The sequence below is a fragment of the Squalius cephalus genome (genome assembly GCF_949319135.1).
Source record: "Squalius cephalus genome assembly, chromosome: 8".
NCBI classification, from domain to species: domain Eukaryota; kingdom Metazoa; phylum Chordata; class Actinopteri; order Cypriniformes; family Leuciscidae; genus Squalius; species Squalius cephalus.
Window position 1 is genome coordinate 13795361 of NC_137129.1, and position 21564 is coordinate 13816924.

A 21564-nucleotide genomic window follows, 5' to 3' on the forward strand; every position below is an offset into this window, starting at 1 on the left:
TCTAAATGTATTATTTTGAGGAGAAAACAAATCAAATTTCAAAATTGAGCCACAGTGATTAAATAAAAACTGTAACAGAACACTGAATCCACAGAAGCTCATTTGCATTCAGATTTGTGGTAATGTTTCCCAAGCGCTTGTTGCTAGCATTTTCCAGAGCACAACATTTTATGAAGGGACATCAACTGTACAGTTAGAAGGGTTGTTGAACCCTTGAGGGTCCTCAAAGCAAAAGCATCCCAACAGCGCCCCCTGCAGGTGTGCTTCTGGTCATGTGTCTTACCTCATCGTAGCGGTACATCATCTTGAGGCCGCGGCAGCTTTTGTTTCTCTCCACATAGTGCAGCGCACACTCCAGACAGAAAACAACATTTTCATTCTCCTGCACCACCTGCAGAATTAACAACAACCATTAGCTACATTAAGATCATAACTCATTTTAAACTCTCAGTAATTCATGTGTTAGTGAAGACTGAAAGTGTATTATCAGCACTGGAAGTAAATTACAGCTATGACTGAGCTATAGAACTGTCTGACAACACAGTAACAATGAAAAATTCTACAAAAAATATATAAAGCACATTGACAAATATACTACTATGACAATTAAAAATAATATAATAGAGCACTACAGTATACAACCCCAAATCAGAAAAAGTTGGGACACTGTACAAATTGTGAGTAAAAAAGGAATGGAATAATTTACAAATCTCATAAACTTATATTTTATTCACAATAGAATATAGATAACATATCAAATGTTGAAAGTGAGACATTTTGAAATGTCATGCCAAATATTAGCTCATTTTGGATTTCATGAGAGCTACACATTCCAAAAAAGTTGGGACAGGTAGCAATAAGAGGCCGGAAAAGTTAAATGTACATAAGGAACAGTTGGAGGACCAATTTGCAACTTATTAGGTCAATTGGCAACATGATTGTGTATAAAAAGAGCCTCTGAGAGTGGCAGTGTCTCTCAGAAGTCAAGATGGGCAGAGGATCACCAATTCCCCCAATGCTGCGGCGAAAAATAGTGGAGCAATATCAGAAAGGAGTTTCTCAGAGAAAAATTGCAAAGAGTTTGAAGTTATCATCATCTACAGTGCATAATATCATCCAAAGATTCAGAGAATCTGGAACAATCTCTGTGCGTAAGGGTCAAGGACGGAAAACCATACTGGATGCCCGTGATCTTCGGGCCCTTAGACGGGACTGCATCACATACAGGAATGCTACTGTAATGGAAATCACAACATGGGCTCAGGAATACTTCCAGAAAACATTGTCGGTGAACACAATCCACCGTGCCATTCGCCGTTGCCAGCTAAAACTCTATAGGTCAAAAAAGAAGCCATATCTAAACAGGATCTAGAAGCGCAGGCGTTTTCTCTGGACCAAGGCTCATTAAAAATGGACTGTGGCAAAGTGGAAAACTGTTCTGTGGTCAGACGAATCAAAATTTGAAGTTCTTTTTGGAAAACTGGGACGACCATGTCATCCAGACTAAAGAGGACAAGGACAACCCAAGTTGTTATCAGCGCTCAGTTCAGAAGCCTGCATCTCTGATGGTATGGGTTTGCATGAGTGCGTGTGGCATGGGCAGCTTACACATCTGGAAAGGCACCATCAATGCTGAAAGGAATATCCAAGTTCTAGAACAACATATGCTCCCATCCAGACGTCGTCTCTTTCAGGGAAGACCTTGCATTTTCCAACATGACAATGCCAGACCATATACTGCATCAATTACAATATCATGGATGCGTAGAAGGATCCGGGTACTGAAATGGCCAGCCTGCAGTCCAGATCTTTCACCCATAGAAAACATTTGGTGCATCATAAAGAGGAAGATGCAACAAAGAAGACCTAAGACAGTTGAGCAACTAGAAGCCTGTATTAGACAAGAATGGGACAACATTCCTATTCCTAAACTTGAGCAACTTGTCTCCTCAGTCCCCAGACGTTTGCAGACTGTTATAAAAAGAAGAGGGGATGCCACACAGTGGTAAACATGGCCTTGTCCCAACTTTTTTGAGATGTGTAGATGCCATGAAATTTAAAACCAACTTATTTTTCCCTTAAAATGATACATTTTCTCAGTTTAAACATTTGATATGTCATCTATGTTGTATTTTGAATAAAATATTGAAATTTGAAACTTCCACATCATTGCATTCTGTTTTTATTCACAATTTGTACAGTGTCCCAACTTTTTCTGATTTGGGGTTGTATATTTAAATGGTTAATATAGCATATGAATTGTGGACCAGGGGTTCTTAACCCTTTTGACTCCAAGGCCCTCCATTGTCAAAGACGACATTAAAAGGGACCTCAAAATATTTCTACTATTAATGACAAAACTGCTCATTTTAATTTGAACAAATTCTACTCTATAAAATATTTTAGAGCTCAACAAACCGTCTAACTGAACAAATCTATATACATTTTAAAAATGCCCATGCCTTTAGAAGGTTTTATTCATTTACATGGTTCACACTTTTGAAATGTCCCCGTACTGTATATCCAGGTTTTTCCAAGACCTTGAGAACCGAAATGAAAGTTGTAGAGGGAACAAATTAAAATAAGGAATAAAATGTAATCTTTATATTGCATTTGAGATTTTTTTGCTCATTTTAAAGTTTGTTTCATCTTTTTTTTTAAATCATTTTAAAATTCAAATTTGTGAAAAATGTTAACATTAGTGCCTGGCCCTATTGGGCCCTGTCCCAAATGGCACACTTCACATGCAGTTTCGGTCTTGTGGACTTGCAAAGGCTGCCGAGTGCGGGTGTCCGTTGAGAGTCCATGAGACTGCAGGGTGTCCTATTTGTCATTTTAGGTGTCTTCCCGTCAGTCAAAGCGGTGTTACGTCACGAAAGTGCAAATCGTAGGAAGACTGTGAGTGTTTAGGGAGCCATTTGGGACAGGACCTTAATATTATTATAGTTTAGACTGTACTGACGGCTAAAGTACAGTATAGTTTTTACACTATGACCCAATGAGCATACTATTGATTCTAAATGGCATATGAGAAATGAATTAGTGCATCCCAAATCCCAAGTCAAATGTGCCAAGATGATACAGTATACTATGATAGAACTGTTTTTGGGCTTATATGGACTAATTTGGGAGTTTGTGATGGTTTCAACTTTTAGAACACAAAACAAACATTCAAATTCAGGACAGAGCCTTAGTTTATTGGTATAGTATAAACTACACTGAGCTCTACAGTCCAATATAATCTTAACTGAATCTCACCATAGATAAGTAGCAGAGGTGCTGGCACGTTTGGCAGCGTCTCTCGGAAGACTCCAGCGCCAGCCACTTGCGTGGTTTCTTCCTGGTGTCAGCAGGCGATTGGTTGTTGTCGTGAGTGCAGTAGCGTGCGGAGGAAAGCAGCCCTGCTTCATACAGCTCCTGCCTTTGCTTCATCTCTATGTTCCTGTAGGACAGCAGCACACTCTCTTCACAACTGCCTTGCCATTGGTTATAATGTTTAAATAGGCCATTTATGCCCTTTTACAAAGTCTTGATTTTGTTTTTGGAGTCTACTAGAAAAGGTTTTCATGCTTGAATACAATTTTTTTAATCGATTGACAGCACTTATATCATATAAATGTAAAGTATAAGTAAGTGCCAAGTGTCAATCGATTAAAAAACAATTAACTAAAATCACAATTATAAACACTTATGTTTAACACTTAAGTTTTTTATATACATGTTGTAATGTAATAATTTTACAGTTAAAGCTAGGGTAGGTAATCCTGTTCAGAAAAAAAAACATTCCAAATTTGTTTAAACTGTCTTTATATACCAATACATAATTAAAATGTAAGTACTCTGAAAAAGAGAGTATAAAAATCGAGTGTCTGTAGACCTCTCACGACTGTTGTAAACACAGGTCATTATTTCCATTCACTCCACCCCCTCCCTTCTGAGCTCCTTCCAAAGCCACGCCCCCAAAACACATGAACGCGCGACGCCAAACGCTCAGGCTCAGCTGAAGACCCATTTATTATTTACCTGAGACGAGCGGAGAGGAAGGAGCGCAGTGCATGCAGTGACATCATGTCAGAATCACATGTAATAAAATACCTAACTTTATCACTATAAATATAAACAAATATGATGGCTTTTAGTACTCACTATCAAGCTAGCATATCGATACTGGTAAAGTTTAAAATATATTTTGTTTGATTCGGTAACGAGCTATATTTAGGCTATAGGTAACGAGCTATATTTATAAGGCAAAGCTAGGTTGCATTGATACACGTTTTTCCATTACCATCAGTTAAACTGTGATGAAGGTGAATTTCGTGTAAGAGTCATAACATATACGGTGTTTTGCATGTAAGTGTTTCCATGATGAAAACATTGTTGACTCTGATGAGGACTAACGTTACACTCCGGTGACAAGTACCGCATCGTCGGTTCGAGGACAGGTCCACTCCGGGGTCGGGGACGAAGCAGAGGAGGTCGTTCAAGAGTGCGGGCAGGGTCCGAGGAAGTAGTTTAGCAAAGTAGCAAAGCTGGCATTGGTACTTTTTGCTGCATTTTCTCAGCCATTGTGCCGCAAACTCCTGCTTACTCGGTGTAGTGAGCTGAATATTTCCGGGAACGGTGACATGTGATGATGAGTGCACGCAGGGCTGTGCACGCAGTGGTGCTCGGGCACGAGACATGAAGGCATCTGATTGGTTCTTTACATTCGCACCGAATGGCAGTGATTGGTCAGAGTTTTTACTGTCCTACAGCTGCTACAGAGGTCAGATTTTTTCCATTCCTTTTTCTGAACACATAATGTATTGACTACTATCAGAATGGAAGGACCATTTCACCCAGTATAAAAAAAAATGTTTCTGAACAGGATTACCTACCCTACCTTTAATCTCTAAATCAATGTAAAGACAACATAAAGACAGTATATTTTAAATACTTGTTTAATGGCATCTTTTTACTGTATGAATGAAGGCCAGTATCACTGATACTAATACAGCTACTGATGTCTCGTGAAAATGTCGATATACGATACTGTCGCGCGTCTTTCTGTGTGTCGTGTGTGTGTCACATAGACCGTACATTCACAGGCAGCATGTTCTCTTTTGTCTTGTGGCGCTTGAATGGTTTAAAACATTTGCATGAATAAGAGCGTGATCATATCATGTAATGTTAGCCAAAGGATGACAGAAAATATGGATGCTGCTTTAACTGCGTTACATATTTTAACGTGTTAAACTGGACAAAAATATACTGTGTTTGTATACACACACACACAGTATATTTTACATTATTGCAGCACCTCTTTTCCCATTCTGTCTGTAACGCTCGGTTTAATTTCTGTCTCTATGAAGCCCCTCCTTCTGAACAGCGCAATGTGCTCTTATTGGTTGGCTGGACCAGTTTGTGATTGGTATTATACTATAAATACCATATTCCCTTTGGTCCACCCCTTTCCATATCCGCAAGTTTAAACAAACTACTTAACTCAACCAGGCCTCGTCCCTTTTTTTGTGCATGTCTTGGGCGGGAATTATTTAAATGAGGAATATTGTGATGTGTACGTTCCCGGAAGAAAACTCAAGACTACAATTGAGCATTTCAGGGAGTTCAGAAACAGTGCTTACTGATAACAGATAACTCTCCCATTGGAGTGACTTTGTGCTTTGTAATTTTGCAGACCTTTTTCATGCTCAAACAGCAACATTCCACGCTAAATAAAAATATATTTCTATAACATATATAGGTCATAACAGAAAAATCATAACTTCACCGTTTCCACATCAGGATGGGTTTGCAGTGCTTACCTGAGATCTTTGAGAAGAGAAGAGATTGTACCAAGCACAAGTCTGTTTTCACGTTTGGCCTCGGCTGTGGCGATCTGGTAGAGGAGCTTCTCCATAGAGAAGGGTTTTGCTATGTGCCTGCATTTCAGGTCCTGCGAGAAAAGTACAAACATGTAGAGCGTCTTCTAAACATCTATATACGTCTTTATGCTGTCCTGCAGGTGAAAGTGGAAAATGTGAAAATGTCTCACCTTAGCAGCCTCGTAGCCCAGGTTCATCCACTGTGGTGTGGCAAAGTGCACAGTTTCAGACACACTGTAGCCACAGCACACCCTGGACACGAACGCACCGGGGAAGATCACCACGAACTGCCCACTCTGCTGGACCGTACGGTGGACCTTTATCCCCTCACGACAAAGCACCTCCGGAGAAATCTGGAGAAATACACACTCCTAAGTTCTTTGTACAAGAGCATTACATTCAATAAGCAATGTCAGCAGACTTACAAAAAGGTACTGTTATTTTTATTCACAATATCTTACCATAACATTCTTCTCCAGCATTTCCAGTCCCGGCGTGCCGTTGGCCTGTAGCAGTGTATGCACCACTTTATCAAGCTTCGTCTTTTCCTCAGCAGGAATAGAATACCTGTAATGGGACAGGCAAAACTTCCTGTCAGTGTCATTGTTTGGATGACATAAGGCGAAAGCCCTGTCTGCTGGTTCCTAAACCTGCTTTGTTGCCATGAAACCAGGCCTTGGCTTTATCATGTTGAATCATGCATGTAAAAAAACAAAACAAAATCAAAAACAGCAGACACTAGTCTGAATGCACACTGTAATAAATGGTGTGTTTAACGGAGTACAGCACCCTCTAGAGGTAGAAGATTATAATACAGCAGAGTAAGGAAAGACATTGATAGAACATAACACTTTTACACTGTTAACAAACTAAAATGATTTTTGATAATTGACAAAGCTGAAAGATATCCATAACTGAAATAAACAAGTTGAATTACTAAAGTTACTAAAACTGAAATAAAAATAAATTAAGTCTGCAAAACAATATTAAAACAATAGAAAATAGAAATTTTTAATAGAAAAATTAAATGAAAATGAAAGCTGAAAATATACAAACAGAAGTGAACTCAAAATGAATAAACTATAAACTATGAATAAATACTATAATAGTATATAAATATTATTAAATCAACACTGCATTTAATGTATCTAAATATTTCAAATTAAGTGCCAACAGAATTAACAAAATTCACTCAAGACAATTGTATACAACAGAACAATGCAAATTGTATAGTATTCTGTTATATTCTGAAATATTTTCAGATTTTCTAGATTACTACAAAGAGAAAATATTTGTATTATTAAAATAATAATTAATTATATAATGAAACATTTTATTATGTAAAAACAGAGTAACATGACCAATATATACACTGTCGTCATTTTTTTATATAAAAAATGTATATAATATAATAAAATGTTTATATTTTTGACACAGTATATACATTGTTCATGTTACTGTATTTTTACATAAAATGTTTATATATAAATATAAACATGTGATAAAATAATAATATAATAATATAGATCATAATAATGTAAATTATTAATTTAATAATGTAAATGATTTAATTGTGAAGAATCCATGTTATTTCATTAGCACTTTATTTTCAATCAAAGACTTCACTTATTTTTATTTAGACATTAATTTGTCGTTTGTTAATCTGCTGTTGATATGAACATCATCTAACAGCCCAATGCCGTTTTATAGGGGCAAATGTTCAGTTCCAATTATTTTAATGTCAATGTAGCCACAGTATCTGAAAAAAAATAAAAAAAAACTTACCAAATGCAATCAGCACCAGTGTGTAAGTAATCAATGTATGGAAGGCGGTTTTGGTCTTGTGACCAGCATGAGGTAGAAAAGACCATGCCGATGTTCAGCCAGGGAATAGTCACCCCTGAACAAGAGAAAGAGAGACAGAGAGGGGGGTGATGACTTATTCAACAAAGGAACTTTATATGATGTGGAGAGAAGTGTACTTCCTGCTACAGACAACAATAGTGAACTCACCAGGCACAGCACCAAGATGACGCAGAATGGATCCAGAGTTATTGGGAAGGACAGTGAGGTTCCATCCATGCCTACAGCGAAAGAAAGAAAGGAGTGAGAGAGAGAGAGGGAGAGAGAGAGAGAGAGAAAGAGAAAGAGATTATGGTAGCCTCATTTTTAAAAAAAGTAATGCATCTTCCAATCATGCCTGTATTTCATCTCAAATGAATGCAACACTTACTTGGAGAAGGGTTCAGACTTGCCCACAGGGAAGCCACTTCCATGTGTGTTTGTGTCCACTTTCCCATAATGCACTGCTATATGGCAGTCCCTCTGCTCCACTATCCGCCAGTAATCTTGCTATATAAAAGAAAAGCAGGACAGATGGAGATGAAGAGAAATGGCAGGATGAAGGTAACAAGGAAATATGACAGAAAACAAGGATACAGCTGTCATGGGACATGCTTATAAAATATCCAACATGGAAAGTGCATGCTATTTAAAGACAATTAATAATAGAACAGCTATTATTATTATTATTATTATTATTATTATTAATCCCCCTGAAATACTTTTTTTTTTTTAGCATGGATATTTGTCACCTATGGGGATCAGAATCAACATTTTACACAGGTAATAAAAGTAACATACTAAACTTGTAGACATTTATCTGGTGAATGGTTAAAATACGGGAAGTATGTGTGTACCTCAACTTCAGCAGCCCCAGGCTCTTTGTTGAAGCACATCATCATAGTATTTCTTGCTATTCTGTAAAAGGTGGTCAAAGATACCGATCTCCCCTGTAAAAAAGATACATAAATAACAGTACAGAGTAAGAAAAATTGCAAAATAATCTGTGACAAGCTGTCTGTCAAATTGGTAACTGCTCCAGGCAGCTCTCAAAAACAAGCTTACGATTCAATTACATACATGTCAAATGTTCTTTATATGTATATAAACCTGTTCTTTATATGTTGGTCCAGCTAAATGCACATTATGTAGTTTTTGACATACTTTACTTTAAAGGAAGTACTTCATTTCCTTCCTATACATATATGTCAAGTTCAGAGTTGCAGTTTATCCATTCATTGTTCTACAAGTTGTCTATTTCCTCTTCTTAAGCACTACACACACAACTGAGGAAAAAAAAAAAAAAAAAAAAACTCACTCTTCAACCGCCTGACAGCACAGATAACTATAGACAAAGACAATTGCCAGGTACCGCACTGGAGATGAACAAAGTGCTATGTGTGTGTGAAGCTGAGCTGTGACCTATATTCAGGCACCATTCTGTAAAGAGGCCCATTCTCACAGTACCGCCCAGCAGAGAGTGTTACCTCAGACAACAACACACAGACAGACAGACGGGGTGCTATAAGAGTCAGAGGGGGTATTTTTATAGGGCTAGAGAGGCAGACAGAGTCACCTTACATGGACTATGGCTAAGAACTCAGCCTCACGTTCACCAGAAGCTGAGGGCCTGGGAACAAGCCCTCTCACAAAACAGACACTCTCACCGATACCCACCCACTCACAGTTATAGTTCTCTCTTTCTTTTACCCAGTCCTCACTCAAACACAAGAACCACACAAGTTCTGCCCTATATTTGAACGAGCTGCCTCACTTTCTACATTAGCAAGCTACCTTCTAGAGCAGCATGCAAACCAAAATGAAACCTCATGTGTGACTGAATTTAAACACTCTTCATGGGCAGCAACTGAGAATCAACTGTGAAATTAAGTGGGTTTTTTTTTTGGTGTGATTGACATGAAGAGTGCTTTTCGCATGGTTGATCTTAATGCAGTCAGATGCTAGCATGTTGCTAAGCTAACATGATACTCTAATAAATACAACATGCATGCTAATGCTGGGTGAAATTGTGTTTTAAATTAGATGGAACGATTTTCTATTGACATGTTTTAGTACTAAGTAAAAGCCTTTGCAGATAATTGTAAAAAAAAAAAAAAAAAAAACAAACAAAAAAAAAAACATGCATACACTGCTGGGACTAATTTTGGCCAGAATGAGATCTCTAAGCACCATAGTTTTGCTTCAATTCGGGAACACGTCTAAAAAATAACAGACAGCTCACTAAAGTTTGTAAAAGATCTACAGTGTTTTGTACCTGTAAATCTGTCTGAGGAACAAAACAGATGCTCGTACTGGTAGCTTAGCAAGTCAAAATAGAATACATAGCTCTGAAGTAAAGCTTAGATCTGTGATGCAGAGCACAGCACAGAGACACATCCATCACACACTGTAGAGCCAACATCGGCAGCATTAAAACCCAAAACACATCACATATTAAGCCTTCCTCCTTTATTCCCCAGCGGTGTGGCACTGTGTTCAGTGTACAGACAAACATAGTCATCAGGCTTGATATTCTGGCACGTTCTCTGGCAGCTCAGTGGCGAGCCCTCTCTGCTCTCTCTAAACACTTCATTACCTGAGGAAATGGCACATCTGCTAGTCTGACTGACTGAATAAAGTGAAAAAAAAACAAGTTTGACACATAATACTGCCATTTCAGAAAGGAAACAATAACGTTAGCTTGCAGATGAGCTATTATCAGTGCCTCTATTACCTTGTATATACATTTGTGCTGGTCACTGAGAACACCTTCCTCTTCTGCCTCCTCTTTTGCCTCATCACTGTCCACTTTTCCCCCTTTCTTTTCCTGAGCAAACAGTCTGCGGCGGCCGGCCTGCCGCTGGGTGTCTGGCTCTTTGTTGTGATTGTGGAAGCCGTTGCGGTGGTTAAGGCCGGTGAGTCCATTCTTGGGTTCAAAACGGGGAAGAACCAGAGACCGCTGGCCGCTATCCGAGTGGCCCTCCAGGGGTCCTCGCTTGCGTTCCAGAGCCTCCTTTTCTCCCAGCACCTCCTGCCGCAGTTGATGGTGCTCATCGGGAGAGAGCAGGTCATAAGAGAGCAGGTACTGGAGGTAGGCCTCCTGAAGCTTGGCCAGACGATCCTGTGCTGATTTGGGAATGCGAAGAAGGTCGGCCAACCGGCTCCATTTTTTCAGGTCCATCACCTGCTGCATTCCACCCATGTCGCAGACAAGCTCAGAAAAACGAGCCAGGTCTACTTCACAGCCACCTGAAGGGGTGACAGAGAGCGGGAAGAAATTATTATTAATGTTGAATGCAAAAACTGTATGTTAGAAGTGTATATTAACAGTTAATGTATCGTTTTCAAACATAACTCAACTAAACCACTGCAACTGACACACTGAACCATTTGCCGGCGAGTGAGTATTGACAGCTCCAGAATTAAAATTCATTTAATTTCACAGCTCATTAATTCTCTAAATATGTTGAAGGAAAAATGGTGTGATATCTTTTTGTCTTTTGAAACATAATGACAGGAGAAAGTGAGCTAAGAAACCGACAGAGAGTGAGCACCAAAAAAGGTCAGTGACCACGTTTAAAACTCTCATAGGAATTATTGCAGCATACCGGCGGCATTCTAGCAAGCTCACTACACATTTATTTCATCCGTATATTCTGACTGGATCCTCAAACAGAATTCTGAAGCAAAGCAATGGCTCAAAGTGGTTTTAAAACCTTGTCATGGTGCTGGACAAGTTCTGGAGAAATTGGCAATTGTCAAGTTACCCCGATAAAATTGTTCAGGTATGCTTGATTAGGGATGGAACTAAAATCTGCAGCCATCCAGGGCCAGATTTGTGGAACTCTGGCTTATACCAACAAAGTAGCTGTATTCAAATGGTTTTAAAGGGACTCACCTATAAGAGGCGGCTCGTCCATTGAGATGCCCTGAGATTTGAGGTGCTTCTTAATGCAGGCCAGTTTCTGAACATTGGGGCCCCAGCGCCGACCCAGCTTGTGGATGCGCTGAACCTGTGTCACAAAACGCATCTCGTCGTTGAGTTTGCACTCTGGCCTCCAGTCAGGAGGTGGCAGCACTCTGCACAGTCCACATGACTCGGCCCGTTCCCGTACCGAGTCAAGATAAACCAAAGGGTCCTGGAACTCCCTGGAGCTGGGCTTGAAAATGGGCACCTCCTCCCCCATGGCCGCCCACCCTGCCTTGCTCCTTTCACGCTCCCTGTCCGGCCGTGTTGGAGGTGTGTGTGTGGGCTCTGCTGGTTTGAAGGACTTGCTGGCTGAGGTAGTGGATGTGGTCCGATTGAGGGCGGGGTTAGTTTGGGCCCTCTGCTGTGCTTGTCTGATGAACATCAGTTTGCCAGCAGAGGCACGCTTGGGCCGCTGACGTGCTGGCTCAGGGGTTGCGGGGTTCTGGGGCATGCCTGGGGAGGCAGGAGCAGCAGGGGGAGATTGAGGAGGGGCATGACCCGTTTTCTGAGTAGGGGAGGCAGCCATTTCAGTGATACTATGTGCAATAGTGACAGTGTTGGGGAGCTTAAACTGATTCAGGGCCTTCTTGCTGCGAGTTTCCAGCGGGCTAGTCTGCAGTTTAGCTTTCTTAACCTCATTAACAGGCAGCTTAGTTTTAGCCTCATCACTCTCAGTTCCAGCTCCAAGGATCGTAATAGCATCACTTCTGCGTTTAGAGTTCCGCAGTCCCTGCCGCAGTTGTCGGCCATCTTGCTCCTCTTCCCTGGCACTGTGGCGTCCATTAAGCCTGCCGTTAAGCCGGCCACCGTTAGTCATCTTATGCACCCCATTCGATAATAGCACCTGTTTGCGGGTTTTTGCATTGATACTTTGGGCTTTTCCTGAGTGAGAGAGCTGAGGCCGGCCATGGCCGTTGCTGGTTGGATGATGAGAATGATGTTGGTGGTTGTTGCTGTAAGCACGGAGGCCAGCAGAAACAGCGTGCTTGCTGTGGTTGAGTTTGGCTTTCTTTACCAGTTCTCGTTTTGCTTTGGTGTAGGTGACGTGGCCCTTGGTCACGGTGGCTGTGTACTTCACAGTTTTGGACGGCAGACGGAAGTCTTTCTGCTTTTTGGCACCGGCTGTGTGCGTTCCGGCTGATGATGCCCGTGTGACTCCATTTACTTTTGAGACCTTAAGTGAACAGAAGAAGAAAATTGTTATCATCATGTTATATAAAGTGGATCAATGCAGCTTTAAGGAACTGAGATTCTCAAACCTGACTGCAAATAATAAGCTCCTAATGTCTATTTGCATACTAAGACGGTCACAGTGCATGTCTCTGCATACACAATAATACAGACCACAACAGAGCTCCAAAAACCCCAAAACAGAGAAAACAGCAGGGGGGAAAAGAGGGAGGGGAAATGTACTAGATGGAGGGAGAAGAAAGAGAGGAATGTTTTTATTCCATGCCAACAGCTGCAAAAAAATCCTTAGAAGTAAAGTTTATCATAAAATCTCATTCAAACACCAATTCATAGATGGCTTTATACAGCAGAGTACACTAAAGTTCTTCAAATTTGGCTTTAATGCCCAAATAAAAGGATCTGTGCTTTGAGCTGATCTGAGGCCCCCAATAAACTTCACAGCAGAGCAGATGCAGCTTGGGTTACGCCCGGCCTCTCATTGTTTAACAGCCGCCATGGGAATTAGACTATGCCAGGCTACAAACATAGTCAGCCTCGACTTCTCTCTTCACATTGTTTTCTTTGGCTCTATTTTTTCTGGCAAGCCAGAAAGGGTTTGATTTCCTATGTGTGTGTTCTCACAGAAGCAAGAATAGAAGATGCAGCCGGAGGGTTTTTGTAGGCTAAAAACTCCAGGTGAAATAAACACGATGTGCTTTCTGACATTAGAGGAATCTCATTGGACAAGAAGGATGAGTCCTGACATTTGGCTTAAAGTTCTCGACAAGCCTTTAATCAAAACAATGCAATAGCATAGCACATGAATGTTGCAGTCAGGTATCCAAAGTTTTCTTTGCACAGTGTTTGTGATACATACTTTATACATGGCAAACAATGGGGCTCAAAGCTATGGAAGCTTGTTTCCGCCACTGACTTTATTTCTCATAATTGCGTGATATAAAGTAGCAATTGCGTGTTTTAAAATCAGATTTGCGACATATAAACATGCAATTCTGAGAAAAAAAAGTCAGAATTGTGAGTTTATATCTCACAATTCTGACTTTATAACACGCAATTGCGACTTTACAACACGCAATCCTGAGATAAAGTGTCATTTTTTTATTATTTTAAATTCTGTGTTGGAAACAAGCTTCCATACAAATCCAACCTATCAACTGAAGAAAAAGTTAGAAGCTAAGAAAATGTGATGACAAAAGTTATCTTTGTTAGATGGCTTTTTATAAATTTGGTCTCTTCTTTCAATTAAATTCAAAGAATGTACTGCAGATGTTTCACTTCCTAATAAAGTTACTGACATTTAATAACATTTTCATATGCATTTTCTATGCCATTTGGCGAGGACTAATTTTGTTCTTGCGTCTATCTGGATTGCCAGTAATGCCTTACTGGTCAGTTAAATACCAAACAAAAGAAAAAGACCTACACAAAGAAAAAAAGTTGCTTTTGTCACAATTTGAATTTCCACGCCTGGTCTGAAGGGGTTCATTTAATTGCAGGATTTAGATTTTTTCTTTGAGGCCTGTTGTGATAAATTCACGCTCTGTGAAAAGATCTTTAGATGTAGTGCCACACCCTTTTACAACCCTCCCCATCCCTCTCACTTTATTTCTCTCTTTAAAATCTCTGAACGCTCCTAATGAGAGGCAGTGTTTTGGGAACAGTGTCCAGACTGCGGTGATCTCTGGGCCAGAGGTTCGCTGTCGGACAGATGAGGAGATTGCGGAGTGTCTTTGAAATAAGACATCGGCTGTATTGTATTCCTATCAGGTGCAGCCGAACAACAAAGAGAGGCTATTAAAAGATAAGGGGGACTGAAATGTGACCTCCTTCATCAATCGCTTCCCCTTGTCGACGGTGAAAAAAAAAGAAAAGAAAAAAAAGCAGCAGGAGGGAGAGGGGGAGAATATAAAAGAAAGCGACAGACTCCAGCCCCAGAGGCAGGCATGATGGATGCTCTCTGCAGGTAGAGTAAGCAAATGTAGCATGTTGTCAGCTGCGGCCATGTCTATGTAGCCCCCGTCATCACACCCGCCCCCTTTCGAAATAACACGTCAGTGGTCTACGGCACGCCCCATCCCGTCTGCGGGGCTCTGAGAGTGCAGAATGTGATTGTAATGATAATCCCACTCAGCATAATGTCCGAGTGTGCTGGATGCTGAGTAGAGCTTGTGCGCAGCAGAAATTCCACGCCTGGCTCGGTGTAATGAGCGCCATGACCACTAGAGAGCTCACTGATCCCAGAACACAACCAGAGAGTGCAAACGAGCCCTTGCCAGCTATTATTTAGACTGCCTGAAAAGGTGGAAGAGAGAGAATGAGAGAGAAACCGCGTAGGCGAGAGAACACAGGTCACTGGACTGTCCCCAGTGGAGGAAACAGGGAAGAAAGCAAGGAAAGAGAATGGAAGGAAGGACGGAATAGTTAAAGGCCGGCTGGCCAGAGACGTGCAATTAAACCTGCTTAACAGCCAGATAAAAAAAACAAGAGAACACACACAGACAGAGGCCAGGCCAGCTCTCTGAAGTGGATCTTGTTTGCATGTGAGCGTGAGGGAGGACAGATGACATCATGTGTTGCTATAGGCCAGCTGCAGCAAAGCAAAATAATTGACTGAGAACATCTGCAGCCCGCAACACCCCTCCACACACACACACACACACACACAGTACACATGTCTATCTATCTGTTAAGATAAGGAAGGCTCTCTCTCTCTCAATTCCATTTTTAATTTAGTGCAAATTAGTTCAAATAATTTAAAATAACACATTTGGAGTAAACATAATAAAATAGAATTAAGTTGTATGTCAGATATTTTCATTCAGAAAAAATTAAGAAAACTCTTAGTAATGATTATTAGTATAGATTATTAGTCTATAATATTAATTTGGCACAGACATCAGCAAACATGTTTTTTATTTATCAAAAAAATATACTATAAATCAGTCATTTTTGTTTTATCAATTTGTTTTATTTGGTCTATAGGTTTATTTACTTTGTGTGTTTTTTTTATTTTTTGTTTTTGTTTTTTTTTTATTGTAAATGTGTATTTACATGCACTCAAAATTTCATTTCAACACACTTTCTCTTTGGAGACAAAGTACCCACAGCCAAGTACCACAAAGTACAAGAAAACTTCAAAGACAAAGACAAAATATCAAAAAGACTCATTAATAGCTGCCATGGACACAATGAAACAAATGAATATAGCCGTAACTCGGGGATAACAATTAACACACATACAAAGGCAAATCAGTTCAATAATAACGCTGCTGAACCTGATCCTGCACCTGCTGTGCACAGCATGAGAACTCTCTTATTCCCTGATCAAGAAAGTCTGTGCAATGGCTAACACTCATATAAATAACATGAATAAAAATGTATAATGATAAAAAAAAAAAGGTAAAATTTGAATACATAAGTAAATACTTAATTTAAAAATAGTGTATCATGTGAGACTGTCTTTTAGCAAACACACAAAAAAAGTGTTGGTCAATTGCTAAAATGGACAGTAGCTCAGCACAAACACAGAAACCAGCATGATAAACATTCAGCTCATGTGCAAAGGGTCATGCACAGGCTATAGCTCTTCAACACCTGAACACCCTTCAGAAAATTGGCTTTTAAAGAGAGACAGAAAGAGAGAGAGGTCAACAGCTGTCTAATAGATTCTCACAGTATTGCGGTCTATGCCGCATCTATCAGTGTTGCTTATTGTTTTAAGTACAGCAGATGAGTGGCAGTGTGTTTATGTTCATGTCACTATAATAACAGGATTTATCTGACTAAAGGGTTTAACATTGGGTCAGTCATTGCGGTTAAACTGCGACGTACAGGTGCCACTGCTAAATGCGGATTCATAATGATTTAGGCCACATCCACACAAAGCCAAAGCTTTCCCTATCCGATCTTTTTTTCAACTCTTAAAAAAAAAAAAAAAAATGACGTAAACACGGCGTCGTCTCAAGAAATATCTGCGTACACACGAAACCACTGAAACCGACTCAAAACGATGTAGTCTACATGCCAGACCAGTATGTGGCGCTGTAATTCTGCCACAGAGATACACTAAAAATGGAGAAGAAGACTTGGAGCATGCACATGAACCTGGTTCGCTGTATACAATAATAATAGGCTCAGTAGCAGCTTCTTTTTTTGTTGTTGTTTTTTTACCAAGAACTTTATTGAACAATATAAACAACCATAAATAGCCTGGTGCAAAATATGAAATGTCTTAATCAGACAACAGACAGGCATCATAGCATAAGAAAGAAAATAAAAATAAATTTTTTGACACGTTGGGTGATGACATCATCGTTTCACAAAATATACGGATCGGCTGTACACACGAAAACGCAAGGGTGTCATTTTCAAATTTATCCACTCTGGGACTCGGTTTAAAAATATACTAAATAAAAAAATAGCGGTTTCAGGCTCACAAAACGCCGAATGCGTCAGGATGAAATGGCAATACGATACAACATTTTAAAGTATACAGCTTAAGTATACATCTGTCTTTCCCTGCTCTCTGAGGTTCATTGTTCACTTAATCAGTTTTGTGGCCTTCAAACCCGACAGGCTTGTTAATGCCGGAGATGGTGGTGGTCTGATTGTTTGAGGGCCACATCAGGATCGATGTTCCCAACTGACTAGCAGATTGCCAGCGTGCAAAGCCACTCACATGGCCAATCATTGTACAATCCCTTGCTCTTACTGACACTGGGATGGACAGAAGGGTGGTATACCTGCTTGCGGAGTTCCTCTGAGGCTCTTCTGTAGTTGTGGCCGTTGGTGTTGTGGCTCTTGGCGGTGGCCGCCGTGTGCTTGTGTGAGATGTCACCAGACGCATCACACCTCTCGCTGCAATCTCTTACCACAGCCAACTCTCTGCTTCTTGTTCTGGGAGTGAGCTCTTTGTCCTTGTGTACCTTATGGCCATTTAGCACTAGGGAACAGAAATAACAGGGTTATTAAAATACACAAAAATATGTTGCATGTAGTTACTATAGTAATAACTATAAAATATGCATAATTACATGCAACTAACACTAAACCAAACCCTTATCCTAACCCTGTTACTCAGTACTTAAGTGTATAATTACACTGTAACAAGGACACCTTAAAATAAAGCGTAACCAACTATTCTTTATTAATTGCAAAGATAATACATTAAAATATTGTATTTCATTGCCTTCTCAGTCGCATTTTACATTCAATTCATGCATCTTATTTAGCAGGCAGTACATTTTTCAAATCACACACTAAAAATATTATGTATACTATTTGCAGTGTAATTTTTTTGTGTGTGAAAGCAGTGTGTTTTTATTATAATCTTGTGCACAACTCATTGAGCAGTGCAAGAGGGTTGGTTTATGAATTTTATCGAATGCAGTGTCAGAACAATTTTGAAATCTGCAGTATTGCCATACTTCATACTTATTTGTGTACTGCATGTACTTTACATTTTACATTCCAAAAATTCAAAATCAAAAGCAAAATCAAAGCAAAATCAAAACCAAACAAAATCAAACAAAGAAAAAAAAACACAAAAACAAAACCTCCCTCCTTCTCATCTGTGAGTTTGTTTTTAATATGCATTTGTAGATGTTTTCTATAGATAAGGCTGTGAATAACTATTTTTGACATTTTTGGACAGGGTAGTCTGTTATCAGGCCCTCTGGACTGCTCTAATTAACACACAATCAAACTGCTCTCTGTATTTACGACTGCTCACTTTAATTTTACAGTGTTTAAATATCAAGAGGCAGCAGAGCGTGTCAGCGAAGGGGAAACGGACGGACTTTCGCGCTGTAAGGCTTGCACTTGGAACTGCTACCGACAGCTGAACTCAATAAAAGGTGTTTAATTTAGAAATGTAAACACGCCTCTGGGTTACTGAGGTTCAGCGAATGAAAGCCGAGCACTGTGGTTTCTCTCGCTCTGAGAGACACAGAGAGAGAGAGAGAGAGAGAGAGAGAGAGAGAGAGAGAGAGAGAGAGAGAGAGAGAGAGAGAGAGAGAGAGAGAGAGAGAGAGAGAGAGAGAGAGAGAGAGAGAGAGAGAGAGGAGCTCTGCCTGTGCTTCATATTAAAGTGTCACATCTGACATGGGACAGGTCAGACAACGGGATATCTCCAGTCACCGGATAAGCTAAGGACAGACAGAGAGACAGAGATGGGAAATTCCTTTCCTGAACACGGGGCAGTGTGCATTTCACGCATCCATCCACCTCAGGCAGCTTAGGGTGCTCTACACGCACAAAACTTTAGGACTGTAAAGAATAAGGCGCAAATTCCTGAATCTGGGCCAATCTGGAGCAATCAAGATCAATTTGAGTTGAATAAAACTGAGCTCAATTATGCATGAACAAGAACAGACACAATAAGAATACACTCTTGCACACTGTCACTGGATCTGTACAGCATATAAATCAGTAACACTTATATACTGTACGTTTTAAATGTTTCAAATTATTATTTCATGTTTCTACACTTGAACCATTTAATTGAACAAAAAATTACAATACATAATAGTATTTGCATTCACTCAAAACATTAAAAGTGCATATCCAGTAAAATAATGCATTAAATCTAATAGTGAAATCAAGCATTATGAAAAATAATGTACTCTATGTGGTAGTTTAATAGCATCATTTAAATTACTCAATTTCGTCCCATGTGCTTAACACATAAATATAAACGTCTTTAGATCGCTAAGACAAAGCCGTGTCTTTCTCGGTTTGGATGAGAAAAGGTTGAATAGACAAGTGAAGGTTGTGAATGAATGATTTGTAAAGATCACTTGGATCACGCTGCTCAAATTGGCCACATATCAGAAATTTTCTTTCCTTTTAAAACGCTTACATATAACCGGTGTCCCAGTGTTCCATATGGTCCATCCCAGTTCACTTTACAATGGAATTCACAGTAATATCGTTGAACACATATTGATTTATTTGTTTGGAGTCTGATTTAGGGTTTTCATGAGCTAATATTGTTTTTTCCCCTCTCAGGAGAACATTGTTTTGTGGACAAATTGCAGAAATAAGACAAAAATGAAACCTGCTGCAAATAACACACAGTTTGCATTAAATTTTGCGATCGTGAAATCCTGGAGGGACTGTTAGGGACAGAAAAATAAAAAAATAAAATTGTGCGTGCTACACTGCTATTGAACTACAATCCTTAGAGACAAATGCTTACACAACTAATGTGTGTATTTGTGTTTATATATAGATGGCAGCTTGATCCTCTAATGGCTGTTAAAGACACTTCAGCACACTAAATTAAACAAGCCTCTTGGCTTTCAATTATCTACTGACAGATTATTTTTGTTTAACATGATGTTTCATTAACACACATGCTCCCCCAATACCTTGCCACCCTTCTTTAAACTCACACAGCATCTATTGAGAGTCTCAAAGTGCTCAAACTGACTTATAGGACTGTCTTTCCTTCATTTGTTGGGGGTGTGTGAGTGTGTGTTAGCGTAAAGCTTGTTGCCCGCCGTTACTCGGCACAGCTGTGGGCTGAATGCATAAACACCCTGTTACCGCCTTTCCTACTAAAGTGATAATTGGAGTGGAAAGATGGAAGCGTCATGTCCCACTCTAATATAAGATTCCCTTTCCCACACAAGAAGCAGCGATTCTCCTCTCTCTCCCTCTCTCAACACATACAGCACATATATTTCAGTATTCTTTGATGAATAGAGTTCAAAAGAACAGCACTTATTAGAAATCGAAATAATAATTTGTAACATTATAAATGTACTTACTATCACGTTTGATTAATGCATCTGCTGAATAAAAGTATTATTTTCTTGAAAAAGAATCTAACTTTTGAAAAATAACTTTTATCAATATTTGCTAAGAGATCTCCTAAATTAAGATACTATTAAATCAGACTATTAAATGCAATTTATGATAATATTGCATACTTTTTCATGCTAATTAATCGCATAATTGCAAACTATAATCATAAAAACAATCACACAGTAAGTTACAGACAAACGTTCTCTGTTTTGCTGCGATTGTTTTCATCCTCTGTTCTTACCAAATCCGTTGATCTTGCCAGGAGGTTTGCCCTTCTTAGGTGTAGACTGGCATGACGTGGATGCCACACTGGGTGCTTTCTCTTCCTCAATTTCATCTTCATCATCCAGTTCCTCCTCATCCTGAGAGCTGCCGAAGTAGGCCACGTTACTGGGTAATGCCGGTGAGCCTGAGAGGCGGGAAAGAGACAGAGCGAAAGCTTTAAAGGAAGCCACAGGCCCAGCACATTTACTGAGAAGTGGCCGAAGAAAATGGGATAAACCGACACAACTCTGTAATCTCAGTTTCTATTGCAGCTGTAATCCTCTGAAAATCAGCTGCTGCTCTGGATGAGATTAGACGAGACTGTTTCAGCCGTAGCAACGCTCCTCAGAAGCCTGAGTACATTACACTCCTCTGTTTCTGTCTGTGCTGAGAGGAGATTTGCAGCCACAAGTGACTGTGTCTGACTGACGTTTCTCCTTTCAAGAGAAACTACGCTTTAAATAGCACCAGCTGATAACCAGCAGCACACTGAAAGATTGCAGACCCATGTGAAGAGCCCCATAATACACCACTGCTCCTGGATCAGAGCTTGAAAGTTAAAAAGTAAGGCACGGTATACAAACTACACACGGTATGCAAAAACCAAGGAATGACATGAAACCT

The 21564-nt window shown here is 39.8% G+C and overlaps 1 protein-coding gene across 2 annotated transcripts in view; it reads right to left on the minus strand.

Annotated features, from left to right (window-relative positions):
• jarid2b (jumonji and AT-rich interaction domain containing 2b) overlaps positions 1–21564 on the minus strand; it is a 112192-nt gene that overhangs the window by 2747 nt on the left and 87881 nt on the right. For both annotated transcript variants that reach the window (XM_079879449.1, XM_079879450.1), the window contains exons 5-17: positions 20918–21085; positions 17610–17809; positions 11605–12850; positions 10441–10955; positions 8564–8656; positions 8098–8216; positions 7878–7948; positions 7650–7764; positions 6326–6431; positions 6035–6217; positions 5805–5935; positions 3259–3442; positions 284–391 (exon numbers count right to left, since the gene is read on the minus strand). In XM_079879449.1, the coding sequence (XP_079735575.1) occupies positions 284–391; positions 3259–3442; positions 5805–5935; positions 6035–6217; positions 6326–6431; positions 7650–7764; positions 7878–7948; positions 8098–8216; positions 8564–8656; positions 10441–10955; positions 11605–12850; positions 17610–17809; positions 20918–21085 (3239 nt within the window). The remainder of the gene's footprint in view (positions 1–283; positions 392–3258; positions 3443–5804; positions 5936–6034; positions 6218–6325; positions 6432–7649; positions 7765–7877; positions 7949–8097; positions 8217–8563; positions 8657–10440; positions 10956–11604; positions 12851–17609; positions 17810–20917; positions 21086–21564) is intronic.